At 45.8% G+C, this 17457-nt stretch overlaps 1 protein-coding gene across 2 annotated transcripts in view; it reads left to right on the top strand.

Annotated features, from left to right (window-relative positions):
• Positions 1 to 17457, top strand: part of RNPEP (arginyl aminopeptidase) — a 71847-nt gene that overhangs the window by 26892 nt on the left and 27498 nt on the right. Inside the window, exons 5-8 of one of the 2 annotated variants that reach the window (XM_088461463.1) lie at positions 7051 to 7286; positions 7831 to 7944; positions 9002 to 9114; positions 10178 to 10286. In XM_088461463.1, coding sequence (XP_088317589.1) covers positions 7051 to 7286; positions 7831 to 7944; positions 9002 to 9114; positions 10178 to 10286 — 572 coding nt within the window. The remainder of the gene's footprint in view (positions 1 to 7050; positions 7287 to 7830; positions 7945 to 9001; positions 9115 to 10177; positions 10287 to 17457) is intronic. The other variant, XM_088461464.1, reaches the window with a different exon arrangement.

Consider the following 17457-nt stretch of genomic DNA (forward strand, 5'->3'; position numbering starts at 1 on the left):
TGCCAGAAAGCATATTGGCGCCCCCCTCATTTTTCAAAGGGACATAATGCACCCAAAAAAAGGGCCATGGCTTCATGGGGAAGAGCCAAGGAAGAGATAGGAGAGGCCAGGAGATGCTGGGGATGAAATAAGAGGAAACTATAAGCAAGAATGATAATAAACAGAAATTTGACAGGCCCAAACAGCGCCCCCTGACCTGTGGTGCCCTGTGCGATGGCATCGGCCACACTACCCTAGCTACGGCCCTGCTTGAAGCAATCTCTTTTTTCTACTCTTGCAGGGTCCATAGGGTTCCACAGGATACCTTGGGGTTTAGTTTAGTTACCTTGGGGTATAGGTGATGACGTCAGGCATCGGGCACCATAGAGTTAAGTTACAGCCTCCCAGGATGCACCAGGGTCCCCCTCCTATACCCCGCCCCCGAGCCAAGGCAACTCAGTTTAGATTGGTGCCCGGCCGGAGTCGGATGCACCTGTTAGAAGGGCCCCTGAAGTTTCTTCAAAATGCAGCTGTGGCTGCACATCTGGAAGTACAGCATGGACAGTCAGTATTGACGTCCATGCTGTCTTCCCTACACCCCCGCCGGTACCAGAACGCCGGTACTGATCCGGGGATGCTGGTAGGCATCTGGGGTCACAGCTAGCGGTGACCCCAGATGTTTAGGACCATGGCCAGAATCAAGGGAGGCAAAGGTAAGCAGCGGGGTCCCGCGGTGGGTCCCTGCTGATACATGGTCCAAAGTCCCCAGGCAGGGGGCTCCCTGGGGACTGGCTGCAGCGTGGAGCCAGGTTCTAACCTGCGCTTCCACTACCCCCCGGGACAGCAGGACCGCGGCAGAGCGGTAGCGCTGTGGCGTCCCAGGGGTTAAATGCATGCCAGAGGAGTGCGCCTTCCCTGTCTCACAGCCGGCGCCTCCCCCGCTGCACACAGCCCTCTCTTCACTGCGCTGACTGGCCCTGTGTCGGCGCTTCTCCCCCAGGCCGGCCTTCTCTCTGCTCCTCGGTGGCCATCTTTGGAAGCATGGTGAGCGCTGCTGGACGCTGATGAACGGTGGTATCGCGGTCTGGGTCCCCCTGCATACCTCTCCTCCGTTGATTAAGGTCTGTGTATGCAGCGCTGTGTCCTACCAGGCTCTGAGTCTGCGTAGTTGAGAATCAGCACTGATAGTGCAGGAATTGATTTCTTTGCATTGTATGTGACCTATGCTAGCGTCTGCTGCCTGTACTTTTTTTCTATCTGTCAGCATTTAACTGTCCCTGTTCTTTCTGCTAAAGCCCTTGCGGTGCAGTGCTTGCAGGGTGGTCTCACACTATACTAACGAGTATCAGTGAGAGGGGTCACATACTTACCATTATGTCTGAAAGTGACTTTCCTCTCCAGCTTTTATGTACTACATGCAAGGTACCTATGGCGGAGGGGGACGGTAGTGCGGAGGGACTATGTCGGCAGTGTTATTCGTTGACGCGGCCGATTACGGTCACGGCTCCGGTACAGGAGCCGGCCTGGGCTTGTTTCGCCAAGGCGCTTACAACCCTCGTGGGCCAGTTAGCTCCGCAGCCTGCCTTCACTCAGATGGGATTGTCCCAGCAGTCAGTGTCACCCATGCAGGGTTTCCCGAGACAATTAATGGTACCCCACGGTCTCCCTATTTCCCCTCCTCAGGTCTCTCATGAGCCTGCGTGGGTTAATTCGTTAACAAGCTCTGTACAACAGTTGTCAGACGTGTTGCAGGGGGAGTCTGTAATGCGGCCTCACAAGCGGCCGGTGGCGTCTCAGTCCGCTCCTTATGAGGATGACGACGGGACGTCCGATGATGGGGAGATTCTGGATCTTTCCGACCAGGAACCTCCCTGTCCTAAAGAGTCGGACGCTAAGTCTATGGTGTATATACCTGGCCTTATTCGTGCAGTCCGTACTGCTTTAGTTATTGAGGATGAGGAGCCTCCGGTATCAAAGTCCAAATACGCCTTTTTCAAGGATGTTAAAGGAGATACCACAGTGTTTCCTCTTTCGGGACAATTAGTTGACCACCTAGAGGAAGCGTGGAAACAGCCAGGCAAACGATATCAGCCTCAAAGGCGTTTAGCAGTGGCGTATCCGTTTGCGGACAATTATTTTGCAAAGTGGGAATCCCCTCCACAGGTGGATTCTCATGTGACACGCCTTGTCCGTAGTGCCACATTGCCCTTGCCATCCATGTCCTCCCTTAAGGATGCTACGGACTGCAAGGTGGAGATCTGCCTGAAGTCCGTCTATTCCCTTGCGGGGGGGGCAGCGCGGCCAGCTATGGCCATTTGCTGGGTTGCCAGAGCTATGGAGCGCTGGGCTGATACGTTGGAGGCGTCCTTCGATCCCGACTGTTAGGCTGAGCAGACGGAGTTGATCGGCAATCTCCGGGATTCGGCCACTTATGTCAACGAAGCGGCCTTAGATATTAGTACCCTGGCGTCTCGAATTTCTTCGGCAGCGGTTGCTGCTCGTCACACCTTGTGGCTGCGATCCTGGAAGGCGGACGCTGATTCCAAAAAGGGTTTGGAGGCGTTGCCTTTTAACGGAGAGGTTCTCTTCGGTCCGGACCTGGACAAGATTATAGCCTCGCTGGCGGCAGCTAAATCAGCATGTCTCCCGTCGGCTGCTGTTCCTTCTGGTTCAGGTACATTGTTCTTTCGGTCCTATAGGGCCCAGGGTAGGCCTAAAGTACAGTCCTTTCCCCGACAGGCTGGCCCCAAGAAATCGGCCAAGCCCCGGAAGCAGGCCTGGAGTACCAGACGTCTGGCCCCTAAGCCAGATGACAAGCCTGAGGCCTGACGGTCCGGGCCTCCCTTTGGGGGATCCCAAAGTGGGAGGCCGCCTGCTGCAGTTCGCCCGGTGTTGGTCGGTCACCACGACAGACACTTGGGTTCTCGAGGTGGTCTCACACGGGTATGCCCTGTCCTTCCGGCACAGACCCCCGGCTCGATTCTTCACCACGGGTCTACCATCAGACCGGAACAAAGCCACAGAGCTGCAGAAGGTCTTGCACACTATGCTCCAGGCTGGAGTTATAGTGCCTGTTCCATTCTCCCAGAGGGGCCAGGGTTTCTATTCCAATCTCTTTTTGGTGCAGAAACCCAATGGGTCGTTTCATCCGATTCTCAACCTCAAAGCTCTCAACAAGTCTTTGCGGGTGCCGAAGTTTTTGGATGGAGACCCTTCGGTCCATCATTCTGGCGCTGGAACCTGGGGAATACAGTACATGGTGTCATTGGACATGCAGGACGCTTACCTGCATGTCCCTATTCTTTTGCGCCATCAGCAGTTTCTCAGGTTTGCAATCCGCAGCCACCACTTTTAGTTCCGGGCGTTACCTTTTGGCCTGGCGACAGCACCACGTGTTTTCACCAAGGTGATGGCGGTCATGGCGGCTTCCCTGCGGCTGCAGGGAGTCCGCATGTTGCCTAACTTGGACGACCTTTTCTTAGTGGCAGGATCTCCGGAGCTCCTTCTGCAGCACTTGGACCTGACCATTGCGCTACTGCAACGGCACGGCTGGTTGATAAACTGGCAGAAGTCCACCATGATCCCGTCTCAGCGGATTCTGCACCTCGGAGCCTTATTGGACTCGGGACAGCAAAGGATCTTTGTGACGGGGGAGAAGATCTCTGCCTTACAGGCGAGGGTGCGCAGTTGTCTGCAGAGCCGCCGGGTGTCTCTACACTCGGCAATGAGGCTACTGGGTTCCATGGTGTCGGTATTCGACATGGTGGAATATGCCCAGTTTCACTCCAGACCTCTGCAGCACCTGATCCTGTCAAAGTGGAATGGACTGCCTCAGTCTCTAAATCCCAGACGATAGTGCTCACTCCGGAGGTTCACCTGTTCCTTGCCTGGTGGTTGCAGACGACCCATCTCAACAAGTGTCGTCCATTGTGGGTGGCGAATTGGGTCCTGTTGACAACGTACGCCAGTCTTCGGGGCTGGGGAGCAGTTTCGGTTGCACACTTGTTCCAGGGCAGGTGGACTCCGGCAGAAGCAGAGCTTCCAATAAACATCTTGGAACTCCGAGCAGTTTTCAATGCTCTCCAGCAGGCACATCGGGTTCTCCAAGGTCACCCAGTGCAGGTCCAGTCGGACAAAGCTACCACCGTGGCCTACATAAACCGGCAAGGAGGAACCCGAAGTCGGGCGGCTCTCGTAGAGGTGTCTCGGATCCTGGTATGGGCGGAGCGCAATCTTCCGGCCATATCAGCTGTCTTCATCCCGGGAGTGCTAAACTGGGAGGCGGACTTTCTCAGTCGCCAGGACGTTCATCCAGGGGAATGGTCCCTGCACCCGGACGTTTTTCAACTGCTGGTGGACAGGTGGGGTCTTCCAGAGATCGACCTCATGGCGTCCCGGCACAACAACAAGTTGCCGGTGTACGGGTCTCGCACAAGAGATGAAGAGGCGTCTCTGGTGGATGCTCTGTCCGTCCGGTGGACGTTCCGATTTGCTTATCTCTTTCCTCCGGTTTCCCTTCTTCCACGGGTAATCCGGAAATTCAAACCGGAAGGAGGGACGCTTCTGTTGATAGCACCCGCATGACCCAGACGGCACTGGTTCCCAGACCTTCAGGGTCTGTCCGTGGGCAGTCCTCTGCGGCTACCACTCCGACCGGACCTTCTGTCACAGGGTCCTTGTCTTCACCCGGACTTGACTTGGCTGTCTTTGACGGCGTGGCTGTTGAGACGGCCATGTTAAGGTCCAGGGGGTTTTCAAGCTCTGTAGTACGTACCATGCTAAGTGCTCGGAAATCGTCTTCCGCGAGAATATACCATCGCGTGTTGCATACGTTCTTCCAGTGGTGTCGACCGAGAGGTTATGCACCGCGGGAGTTTCGTCTGTCTCGGGTACTCGCCTTCCTACAAGTGGGACTAGACCATTTGCTTCGCCTTGCTTCTTTGAAGGTGCAGGTTTCGGCCCTGTCTGTCTGGTTTCACCGTAGGATTGCTACATTCCCTGATGTGCGCACCTTTATGCAGGGCGTTCTGCGAATTCAGCCACCTTTTGTTCCACCTGTTGCGCCTTGGGACTTGACTGTGGTCCTGAGGGCTCTCCAAGGACCGCCGTTTGAACCACTGGGCTCAGGGGAACTTAAATGGCTAACCGCTAAGACTGTTTTCCTTCTGGCCATAGCTTCGGCCAGACGTGTTTCTGATTTAGGGGCTCTCTCTTGTAGACCCCCTTTCTTGATTTTTCATGGGAACAGGGCAGTGCTACGCACTCGTCCTGAATTTCTTCCCAAAGTTGTTTCCCAGTTTCATGTTAACGAGGAAATAGTTGTTCCGGCTTTTAACTCACCTGGCCTTTCAGTGGGTGAGACCACTTTGGATCTTGTGCGGGCCTTAAGGATTTATGTTGACCACACTTCTTCGTTTAGGAAGTCTGATGCCTTGTTTGTCCTCTATGGCTTCCGTAAAAAGGGTTGGCCTGCTTCAAAACAAATTTTGGCAGCCTGGATCTGTATGGCTATTTCTGAAGCTTATCTTCATGAAGGCCTGCCGGTTCCTCCTTCTGTGAAGGCTCATTCCTCTAGATCTGTGTGTCCTTCGTGGGCAGCTCGACGTGGTGCCTCTGCAATCCAGATCTGCAAGGCTGCTACTTGGTCCTCTGTCCATACCTTCGTGAGGTATTACAGGTATCTAAGGATGCTTCTTTCGGGCGGCGGATTCTCCTTTCAGCACAGGAGCGTCCCCACCCTTAAAGGATACTGCTTTGGGACATCCCCAAGGTATCCTGTGGATACCCTATGGACCCTGAGGTAGAAAATATGAGATATGGTAAGAACTTACCTTTGTTATCTCTCTTTCTACGAAGTCCATAGGGTTCCACAGGACTCCCGCCCTGTCGCACCTGTGCTGTAGATGGGCTTTACTCTGGTCACCGGTTTTTCCGTCTCCCTCCGGTGAGAATGTGATTCTTGTGTGTGTCCAGATCTTCTCTCTCTTCCTTCTCTTCCTCCGGCCTATGGCTTGGTACCTAACTGAGTTGCCTTGGCTCGGGGGCAGGGTATAGGAGGGGGACCCTAGTGCATCCTGGGAGGCTGGAACTTAACTCTATCGTGCCCGATGCCTGACGTCATCACCTATACCCCAAGGTAACTAAACTAAACCCCAAAGTATCCTGTGGAACCCTATGGACTTCGTAGAAATAGAGATAACAAAGGTAAGTTTTTACCATATCTCATATTTTTACACAAAAATCTAAGCTTTCCAATTTTTTGTTTTTTTCACAAGTGCTTTGCATATCGTTCTCTTTTTTTTTTTTTTTTTATTTATTTGAAGTCTTGAAAATGATTGTGAGCTACAATATTATTCACCTCCTTAAACTTAAAACACTCTTCCTGCTGCCTAAGTATGTTCTCCTATCACTCTAACCTTTGACTCTTATGCAATGTTAATATGCCTACCGCAGGTACAGCTATGTCTACTATTAGGACTTTTGCTTTTCTTATAAGCTGTTTTCCAGTAAAAACTAAAGGTGATGTCACAGAATACATTTTTAAGATTTGTGTTTGCTCAGTGCTTTTAAGCATTGAAAGACCGTTTATTTATTTATTTTTTAAAATCTTGGGTCTTGATTCAATTCAGCGTGAATTGAATATCGCCGGGAAGAAGCTGCCGGAGCAATTTAATTCTGCGCAATGTTAGGTCGGGGAATGCCCATTCTCCCAGCCCCTCGAGCCTTAAACAGGGTGTTTAGTCGCGAGAACAGGCATTCTCCGACTAAACTTCCCGGCGCGATGCTGTTTACGCCGCACTATGGGTAGAAAATAGCATTGCGCCTGTACTTTTGTCGGATTTCTGCTCGCATATCTTTAGTCGGGCTTAGCAGTGAACTGAATTGAATAGCTCCGGGAGCTCATTCTCGGCGCTATTCAGTTCGCATTGAATTGAATAGAGCCCTTATATTCTTCTGTTTTTGTTTTTTTTCATTTTGTTCATTGTGCAGATATATAGAATACCACTACTAAAGGATGCTAAATGAACATTATAAAGTATGACTTATGTTGTCAGTGTTTTAACATTTTAGGTACGATGTCTTGTTCATGCCCCCATCATTTCCATTTGGTGGTATGGAGAACCCCTGCATCACATTTGTCACCCCCTGTCTGCTGGCTGGTGATCGTTCTCTGGCTGATGTTATTATTCATGAGATATCCCATAGCTGGTTTGGAAACTTGGTGACCAATGCTAATTGGGGCGAGTTCTGGCTGAACGAGGGTTTCACTATGTATGCCCAGCGGAGGATCACAACTGAGATATATGGTAAACCTCTGTTTTGTTTTCTTCTCCTTCTCTTTGTTTTGTTTTTTTTATGAAGTGTCCTTGGTATTCCATGGCAATGTCTTTGCCTCAATATGTTAGATGATTTCATTGAATGGTTTCTCTATAAACCAATGTACAATATTGTTGTGTTATATTATAGATATATATTAGAATGTAAGCTCTTACGAGCAGGGCCTCTACCCTCTTGTGCTTCTACTTACTTTACTTTCACCTACTTCTTACCCCCCACCATGGCACCTATAACTTGGTTGCTTACGCTCTGTTGCATATCTAGGTGTTATGGTCACCTATGTATCAATGTATATTATCCTTGTCCTATTTTTTACTGTAAGTCCGTTGTCAAATTATTTGTTTATGTACTTTGTAAGGCGCTGCGGAACACTTGTGGCGCCATATAAATAAACGAGAATATATATATATATTTTATTTATTTATTTTGTTACAGCTCATAAATGTTCCTGGATACAATGGTTAATTTTCTTGCTGCATGGTATGGAATGAAGTGTTTAATTCTCCTGTGCAGGATCTGCGTATACTTGCCTAGAGGCAGCAACAGGAAGAGCCCTACTTCAGCAGCATATGAAGGCCTCAGGAGAGGATCATCCATTAAACAAACTGCGAGTCAAAATTGAACCTGGTGTGTGGAACATTCAGCTTCTACCACAATCTCTGCTTATTACACCTCAGTGTAGTATTGATGAGTAGTAATAATTGAGTGTACAATTAAGTCCATGTAAAAAGTATATTATCTATGGATTTTTTTAGATTTGTTGCTTATAACCCTTCACTGCCTTGTCTATTTTGCCACTTTTTGGGCTGGACACATTCCAACATTGCTTCATAAAAAGATCCCGATGCCAGTTGTGTAATTAGAGATGATGCTTTTTTCCACAGAAAAGCAAGGGAAAAAGGAGTTATCACTGCTTCATCCGACAGGGCTATCGCAGCGATGTCTTGTCAGTTTACCAATCTGCAGTAAGCTCAGGCTGGCATTAATCTTATGAAGTAGCATCTAGAGGAGAAGGAGTCATATATGTTTATACTTCCTCCATGGTGGCTCCTAGATGGAATTCTCAACATCAACCCTCAAGTTTTCCCAACAGGTCATGTTTTGAGGATTTCTGTATGTGGAAGTAGGTGGGATAATTGCTGACCCAGCAAAATTAATTCTCACCCGTACATGATAAAGGAAATCTAAAAAAACATGATCTGTTGGGGGTACTTGAGGACTAGAGTTGAGAGCCTGTGCAATAAATGACACATCAGGTGTTATATGCTATGTCTTGAATAGTGCTGGCTACTTACATTTTTTGCTGGCAATCGCTGAACTTAATATTCATCTGGTAGGCTCACGTGGCATGGTTTAGGGCTTGCTAAATAGGCCCCTTGGTCCTTAATTTTCTCTGACATAACCACCTCCTCAGCTGTACGAATGAAATATTTATTTGTATATTCTTGAGTAGTAAGTCCAATTGAGTTCTTGCCCCTATTGAAATTAGTGTGTTTGGGTATGCACAGAACGTTAACATCTGGGCTTACCAATGGTGAGTGAAATGCGAAATCTAAAATCTGTAAATGTAATTTCAAATTAATGTTGGAAGGATGGTGTTTTGGTTTTGCTAATATCTGCCTAAAATTGTAAAAAAAAAGTATTCAATTTGAAAATCTTTTTTTTCCTCTCTTCACTCTCTTAGGAGTGAATCCAGATGATACTTACAATGAGACACCGTACGAGAAAGGGTTCTGCTTTGTCTCTTATCTTGCCCACCTTGTTGGAGATCAGACTAAATTTGACAAATTTTTAAAGGTAACATTCCTTCACTATACAATGTAACAGTACCAAGATCAACCTACCATTTTAATTGCTTTGATCAAAGCTGTTCAGTTGATGCTAAAAGGAGGTCAGGATAACTTATTTTTATATTGAAAATATATATTCTGGATTTGGTGCATGAATTATTTTTATTATTATTATTACATTTTATTTATAGGGCGCCACAAGAGGTCCGCAGCGCCGTACATACAGTAAAGGGTACTCAGAACATTACATTACAATACAGTAACCAACTTATAAACAGAACACAAGTAACAATTAGCAATACAATTCTCCATACACAATACAGCTGGGAAGGTGAAGGCCATCATAGAAGTGCTAGAGAAGAAGGCTGTGAGACAGTGGGGAAATAACTTTTAAACAAAGTTATTTTTTCTTCTCCCTCTTATTTATAAATGTGGCTAATAAGTCTTGAATGTAAAATGATGAAGACTAATAGACTTAGAAGTAGTAAACTACATGGCTCTGTGTTAATTTATTGCCAGTTATTTATATAGCGCACATATTCCTCATCGTTTTACAGAGAATATTTGTCCATTCATATATAAATAATTGAGGGAAAACCTTACAAGTATATCTTGGGGGTTCTGGTATCACTCTAAGCTTTGGATACAGACTAACACTGTCTGTCTACACAACCCTTGTTGGCTAAATCCAGTGCAATTTTTCAGCAGGAGCAGGCAGTAACTCAGTTCCTGAACCTCTAATAAACTATGACGTAATGTCCTGGGCCAAAATTTATTTTCCATAACATAAGGTTTATTTCAGAGGCCCTTTTGAGTGCCGCCTTTTCTTATTACTATATGTATGCATATAGAATTGTTTTTCTATAGCTCCACCCCCAGTAGCTAGTTCCTGAACCTATTTTTTAAGTTTAGTATTTCTTTAGTTATATGTTAAGAAATCCATAATAGTGCTTGGGTGTGTAATTTTAAAGTGGATTGGGGAAATCCTGTTTTACATTAGGTGAAGTTGATGGTAGATGTGAAATTTGTTGATATTGTGGCAATGATTTGTCAGCTGTTTCTCTTTCCAGGCTTATGTTGACAGATTTAAGTTTCAAAGCATCACTGCTGATGAAGCCTTAGCGTTTTATTTGGATCATTTTCCAAATCTTAAGGCCCAAGGTGTTGATAAAATTGAGGGTAAGTTTTTAAGCAATCTTTCATATTTGTCTTCTAAACCAAAAATGTCCAACTCTGATGCAAAGCTGGAGTTTTACTGGACCTATACTTTATTATAACTTCAATAAAACCGATTTCATAAAACACAAATACATATAGTTTAGTTAAATATAAGTTATTTGTCGAGTATCCCATTGGTTAGTCAGAGTTCTTAATGCAGTGGAACAATTTTAGATCATAATGGAATAAAGATTCAAAGATTTCACTTTGGGTGGCCACGGCGGAGATGGTGTAGGCAGCTGGTTCTGCATGCTCCCCAGCAAATAATTCTCTTGACACCTCCTGAACGCAGATTCCCAGGCTAATTTACCTGCTTTGGGTTGACTACTGTTGGGGTGACTAGGCTTCCTACCCCTGGATTCTCCTTACAGCCGGCTGGGAAGATAAGGAAACTCAACACACACACTTGTGATGAATTCCACTGAGCTCTCAGAGGTACATCCCCTTTGAGCACGTCTTTTATAAGTTCAGAAAACTGCTGTGACAAACATTTGCCAAAAATGGTTTGACAGAAAAGAATACATATGATTAGTTTAACAAGTACATAGGATGTGTCAATGCATATTTCAGTTTGTCTTTTTTTCACAGTGTCCAGACTTAGTATCCTATTCTGGGATCATTCAGCTGCTGCTCTCCTTCAGCTGCTCGTTCAGTATACCGTAATGTGCTTCAATCTCATGATATTTGTGTAAAGGAAAATGGCTTTTTCTGATGAAACATACAGTATTTTTTAAATAAACACTATAAATTATTATAGACTCTCACACTACCCTCCCGGGACCTGATCGAGTCTGTGCTGCAGTTTGGAGGACAAGTATATCCGACTGGCGGTGCCGCTGAGGTCCTGGGCCCTGTTGGTGTTTCTGCAGCGCGCCTCTCCTGTGGCTTCCTGTTGTCTGGAGATCCCGCTGCCTAGTGATCCTTTCCGGCCAGGTGTGATCGCCGGAGCTGGCTTCCTCGCCGCGGCTGTGTGGACTGGTTGCCGGTGCTGCTGTCTGCACTGGGGGTCCTGGCTCCATTGCGGCTGGTGGTTCCTTCGTGAGTCTGCCGATCATGTGGTCCCGCTAAGCGTGCCATTACAGACGGCATTTTGTAGCTATTGCTACAATAGCGTGGCAGGTGGTCTGGAGTGCCTTAGTGGGTGAATGGTACCTTCACTTCACCACGCTTTACCTGGGATAATTACCGGTGGATCTGCATCCTGTAAATGAATCTAGCTGGCTGCTAGTGGGTTTCAGAACTCCTGCGCCTTCTCCTTCCGGTGTTTATAGCATTCATATCTTCAAGAGAACGCGTCTGTCGTGATACCTGAGTGAGTACTAGTCTGTGTGATTTGGAATAGTGCGTGGTGGTCAGCTATGTTGAGCTTGGAAGCTAGATTACTACTCCACAAGCTGTTTATATTCCCTGGCCCACAGTATATCATATTGTGTGGTTGATATGTGTTAGATGGGATATGTTGCAGCTAACCTGGAGAGATATGCTGCTCTTCTACACCCCCAACTCCCCCGAGTGCTGCCTCTCGGGGATCATCTGGGTAATCTTCTGCCACATCTGTTTCTGGATTAAGCTCTATTTTATCTTCAGTAGTAACCTTGCAGCAGGTGTTAGAAGCAGTTACCTCCTGTGAAACAAAGTTGGCTGATTAAAATTGAGCGTGTGCAGTCCGATTTATCCTTATTACAACATGATATGCATCTGGTGCGGGAGCGTGTTGGGGAAGCAGAGACCCGTATTTCTAATTTGGAAGATTTGCATACATATATGTTCTTTTCTGTAATGTTTAGAGTTTTTTTGTTTGTTGTAATGTGATGCACTGCACTGCCATATCTATTGTACTTACTCTGTTTGCTTTCTTACTCTTTAAGTATGACTAAGATATTGACCTGGAATGTGAGCGGTATTAATGACAGGATAAAGCGCTCCCTGGTTCTTAAACAGTTGAAACAGTATGGCTCAAAGATTACCTGTCTCACAGACTCATTTGGTAGGTGGGAAACTTTTTTATCACTCAAGCGACCATGGGTGGGATGGGCATTCCATGCCCCTTACACCTCCTCTTCTAGGGGAGTATCTATTCTTATAAATAAATCTGTCCCATTTGTCTGCAATGCTGTTAAAATAGATCCAGGGGGTCACTTTGTCTTTCTGGATTGTACTGTTCATTTATTTCATATATTTCTGTTAGCAGTGTACATTCCTCCTCCTTTCTCATACGAGGTATTGAAGCGCGCTGCTGAATTTGTAGCCCTGTCTCCTGACACCCCGATAATTTGCCTTGGCGACTTCAATAATGTACTAGACCCTCTATTGGATAGGTGGTATGAATCCTCCTCCTCTCTGTCATCATTGGGCAAAGTGTTATAGTCATTTGTGGCAGATTTAGGTTGGATAGACCGCTGGCGGGAGAAAGATCCAGGTGTACTTCAGTATTCTTGTTTCACTCATTCCCATCATTAATTTTCCCGGATTGACCTTGCCCTAGTTTCCAAGACTCTGCTGCCTCATATCTCTCATTGATAATAAAACAAGGGGTATATCAGACCATTCCCCATTAGTTTTTCAGTTGGATATGAAAATTGATAGGGGTCAGTATTTTTGGAAGCTTCATCCTTCCTGGCTGTTACAGATGGGGGCGGGTTCTGAGTTGGAGGAGGTTCGGCTGGGGTATTTTGCTGATAATTTGAGTTCGGCCCCTATTGGTGTTGTATGGGATGCATTTAAAGCTTTCCTCCGAGGGTCATTATTCATTATAATAATCTCACTCCATGGAATCATCTCTAAGACTACTACATCCTTTACTCTCCCTGCAGCTCATCCTTCTGTACATATTGCTGCCTCATTAATCTACTCTCCTCTTACAAACACACATGAGCTTTTAACTTATCTATACAGCCACAACCTGTCGGCATAAAACACTTTCAGACAAATCCCACAACTATATTTATATTTCTCTCCTCCTGCTTCTATTAGCTGGTGACATATCACCAAATCCAGGCCCAACCCACTTGCCACACCCACAACGAACTATAAATCCAGCTAACCTCATAAACATTGCGTGCCTCCCTGTATCCTCCAAGTCACTAAAATGTGCCTTATGGAATGCACGCTCTGTCTGCAATAAGCTAACATCCATCCATGACCTCTTTTGTTTCAACTAACCTCAACCTTTTGGCAATTACAGAAACTTTGCTCACACAATCAGACACTGTCTCCCCTGCTGCACTCTCACATGGTGACCTACACTTCTCACACACATCCAGGCCTGGTAATTGTGAAGGAGGTGGGGTAGGAATATTACTCTCCCAATATTTCACATACACAGTTCTCCCACAGGTACCATCACTCACATTTACATCTTTTGAAGTACATTCTATCAGGACTTTCACCCCTTTCTCTCTACAAGTTGCTGCTATCTATCGCTCACCTGGGCCACCCCAACAGTTTCTGGAACATTTTTCTGCCTGGCTCCCTCACTTCCTATCCCCAGACATCTCCACCATCATTATGGGTGACTTCAATATTCCCACTGACTGTCCACAATCGCCTCATGCCTCCAGACTACTCTCTATAACGTCCTCCCTTGGCCTCTCCCAATGGACTGACTCCTCTACTCATCAGGAGGGTCACTGCCTTGATCTTGTATTTACTAGACTATGCTCAGTTTCTGATTTCACTAATTCTCCTTTCCCTCTCTCTCAGATCACAACCTTATCACCTGCGCACTCTCCTCCATTACATCAACCTCTGTCATTGAAATCACACAAGCCTCCTAAAACCCATAGAAATATTAATGCTATTAAATTTCAACAACTATCTACCTCTCTACAACAACTCTCACCAATTTCTGCATTCACTTCTCCTGAGACTGCTGCATCACACCTAAACCAGATTCTAGCAAAAGCCCTCGATGAAGTTGCTCCAGCTACTCATCACACACCACGTAGACTTAGACGTCAACCGTGGCATTCTAACTTAACAAGGCATCTACAAAAACTCTCACGTAAAGTAGAACGTCAGTGGCGAAAGTCTCGTACTCCAAGTGACTTCCTCACATATAAGACTATCTACAACTCTTATCGTGCTGCTCTGGACGCTGCCAAACAAACATATATTTCCAATCTCTTATCTCTGCTCAAGCCTCTAACCCCAAGCGACTTTTTAATACATTTAAACTGCTTCTTACCCATCCCTCACCCAACCCACCTGCTGCTATCAGTGCGCATGATCTTGCTTCCTATTTTAAGAACAAGATTGATGAGATTCGAAATGAAATCGAAATCGAAATGGTGTGCTCTTCCTCAGCTAGTGACCTGCTCAATTCCCTACCTGAACCCTCTGAGTGGCTCATTCTCTTCATTCGACCTCACAAACGAAGATGAAGTATCTACACTCTTCTCATCCTCCTACTCTATTACCTGTCCTCTAGATCCTATACCCTCACAACTCGGTAAAGCTCTATCTCCTGTGCTCATTCCAACCCTAACTAAAATCTGTACTCTGTCTCTCGCTACTGGCATCTTTCCATCACTGTTCAAGCATGCAGCGATTACTCCCATTCTGAAAAAACAAAATTCTGACCCAAACACTCTCTCAAATTACCGTCCTATCTCCCAGCTCCCATGCCTCTCCAAGCTGCTTGAGAGACTTGTCTACACCCGCCTCACACACTTTCTAAACTCACTCAACTTATTGGACCCACTTCAGTCCGGCTTTAGTTCCCAACACTCCACAGAGACAGCACTGACTAAGGTAGTAAATGATCTGGTCACTGCCAAGGCTAAAGGCCATTACTCGCTCCTAATTCTTCTAGATCTCTCTGCTGTTTTTGACACTGTTGACCACTCTCTCCTTATACAAACACTACAATCCCTAGGTCTTAAGGACACAGCTCTTTCATGGTTCTCTTCATACCTATCTGATCGCTCTTTTACTGTTAATTTTTCTGGCTCTGCCTCCTCTTCGCTACCTCTATCAGTTGGAGTACCGCAAGGCTCTGTCTTGGGTCCCTTGTTATTCTTAATCTATACCACCTCTCTTTGCATACAAATGGTACTGAAATCTAAAAGAGCGGATTAGTTTGCAGATGATACTCAAATCTACCTATCCTCCCCAGATTTATCACCATCTGTATTGGTCCATGTCACTGAATGTCTTTCTGCCATTTCATCTTGGATGTCATCTCGCCACCTGAAACTTAATATTTCTAAAACAGAATTAATTATATGTCCACCGGCCAAGAACAGTTACCAACCTGATCTCTCGATCACGGTTGATAACTCGACAATCCATCCTGCTCCACAAGTTTGCTGCCTAGGTGTCATCCTTGACTCTGAACTGTCTTTTGTTCCCCACATTCAATCTGTCTCAAAATCATGTTACATACATCTAAAAAACGTATCTAAAATTCGACCATATCTCACACAAGACACTGCAAAAACTCTGATCCATGCACTCATTATTTCCCGCATTGACCATTGCAATAGTCTCCTTACTGGTCTTCCCAAAAACAGGCTATCGCCATTACAATCAATTATGGATGCAGCTGCAAGGCTTATCTTCCTTGTCAAACGTTCGTCGTCTGCTGCCCCGCTCTCAGTCCCTCCATTGGTTGCCGGTCTTGTACCGTATTCAATACAAAATACTTTTACTTACACATAAGGCCATTAACCAAACCACACCAACATATATCTCTTCACTCATCTCAAAATATCTCCCAACCCGACCTCTCCGCTCAGCATAAGATCTGCGTCTCTCATCCCCACGCATTACTTGCTCCCATTCACGGTTACAGGACCTTCTTTGGGCGGCACCCACTCTATGGAATGCTTTACCAAGCACAATAAGACTAACATCTAGTCTCCAATCCTTCAAGCGTTCCCTGAAAACCCACCTCTTCAGGTAAGCTTATCAGATTTCAGAACCACCCACATAACCTTCATAGCTTCCATGTCTAATTACATCCCCTTTCACAGTCCACATATAACCTCACACACTGTCTTCCTTTCACATCCTCCTGACACTTGGCCGACATTCCTGTGTGACTGGATCATGCAGCCCACCAAGAAACTGTGCAGTCTGGCTGGTCCAAATTGCAATATATAGCACCTATCCTTGTGTATCAGTGGCCCATCTGGTTAACTCGGAACAGCCAGCTAATACTATTGTTAAGCTTAGATCAGCTGTGGGCCCTTTGGTGGATACAACTACAGAAATTGCTGATGTGTTTAAATTTTTTTTTTTTAAAGATTTATACTCCTCTGGGTTGACTTGTAGCCAGGCAGAACTACGGGATTATGTAAATGATACTAAACTCCCTACTCTCACTGTGGAGGCTATGGGGTATTTTAGAGGCTCCCCTTACTGGCGAGGAAATTGAAATGGCTATTGACTCATTTCCAGGTGGAAAGGCTCTGGGAATAGATGGCATTCCTTTAGAATTTTATAAAAAAACATGCATTATTTTTACTCCTAGATTACTAGATCTTTTCAACTCGTTGTTTGAGGAAGGAGTTTTTCCTGCTTCCATGTCTGAAGCTGTGATAGTGGTTCTCAAAAAATCTGACAAGGATCCTCTGCTTCCGGGCTCATATAGACCGATATCTCTTAGTGTCGGACTGGGGCATGAAGGGCCCAACGGGATTGCAATAGTAGGGGCCCACTGAAAGGCGTAACCTTCTGCCAAGTGGGTGTACCCAGTGAACAGAGAGATGTGGCAATAATATGTGCAAGTAGATGAAGGAGGATCTAACTAGCAATAGACCTCCTATCGAAATTTGCACCAGAACTATGTCAGATGCTGATTATCCATCTGAATTTAGTATGTGAACGGTTCTGCGTCTATAAATGCAACGACTATCGGCGGCACGCCTGCGACACTCCAATAAAACAATAACTACATGCTTCTATTAGCCCCAATCTTACCTTCCAGTCACCACCCAGGAATGACCTATACATTTCTGTTACCATATATTATTGTATTGTGAATGAGATAGACAGACAGAAGGCTCTGAGAGGAGCACTCTTGAAAATGTTTAATGTATAGATTAAAACTTAAATTTTAATTGTCAAATAATAAATATATGTTGGGGACAGACAAATAATTTTAATATTAGAGCTGTAATCCAACCTA

This window comes from Taudactylus pleione, unplaced genomic scaffold, assembly GCF_031769625.1.
Source record: "Taudactylus pleione unplaced genomic scaffold, aTauple2 ptg001058l, whole genome shotgun sequence".
NCBI lineage: Eukaryota > Metazoa > Chordata > Amphibia > Anura > Myobatrachidae > Taudactylus > Taudactylus pleione.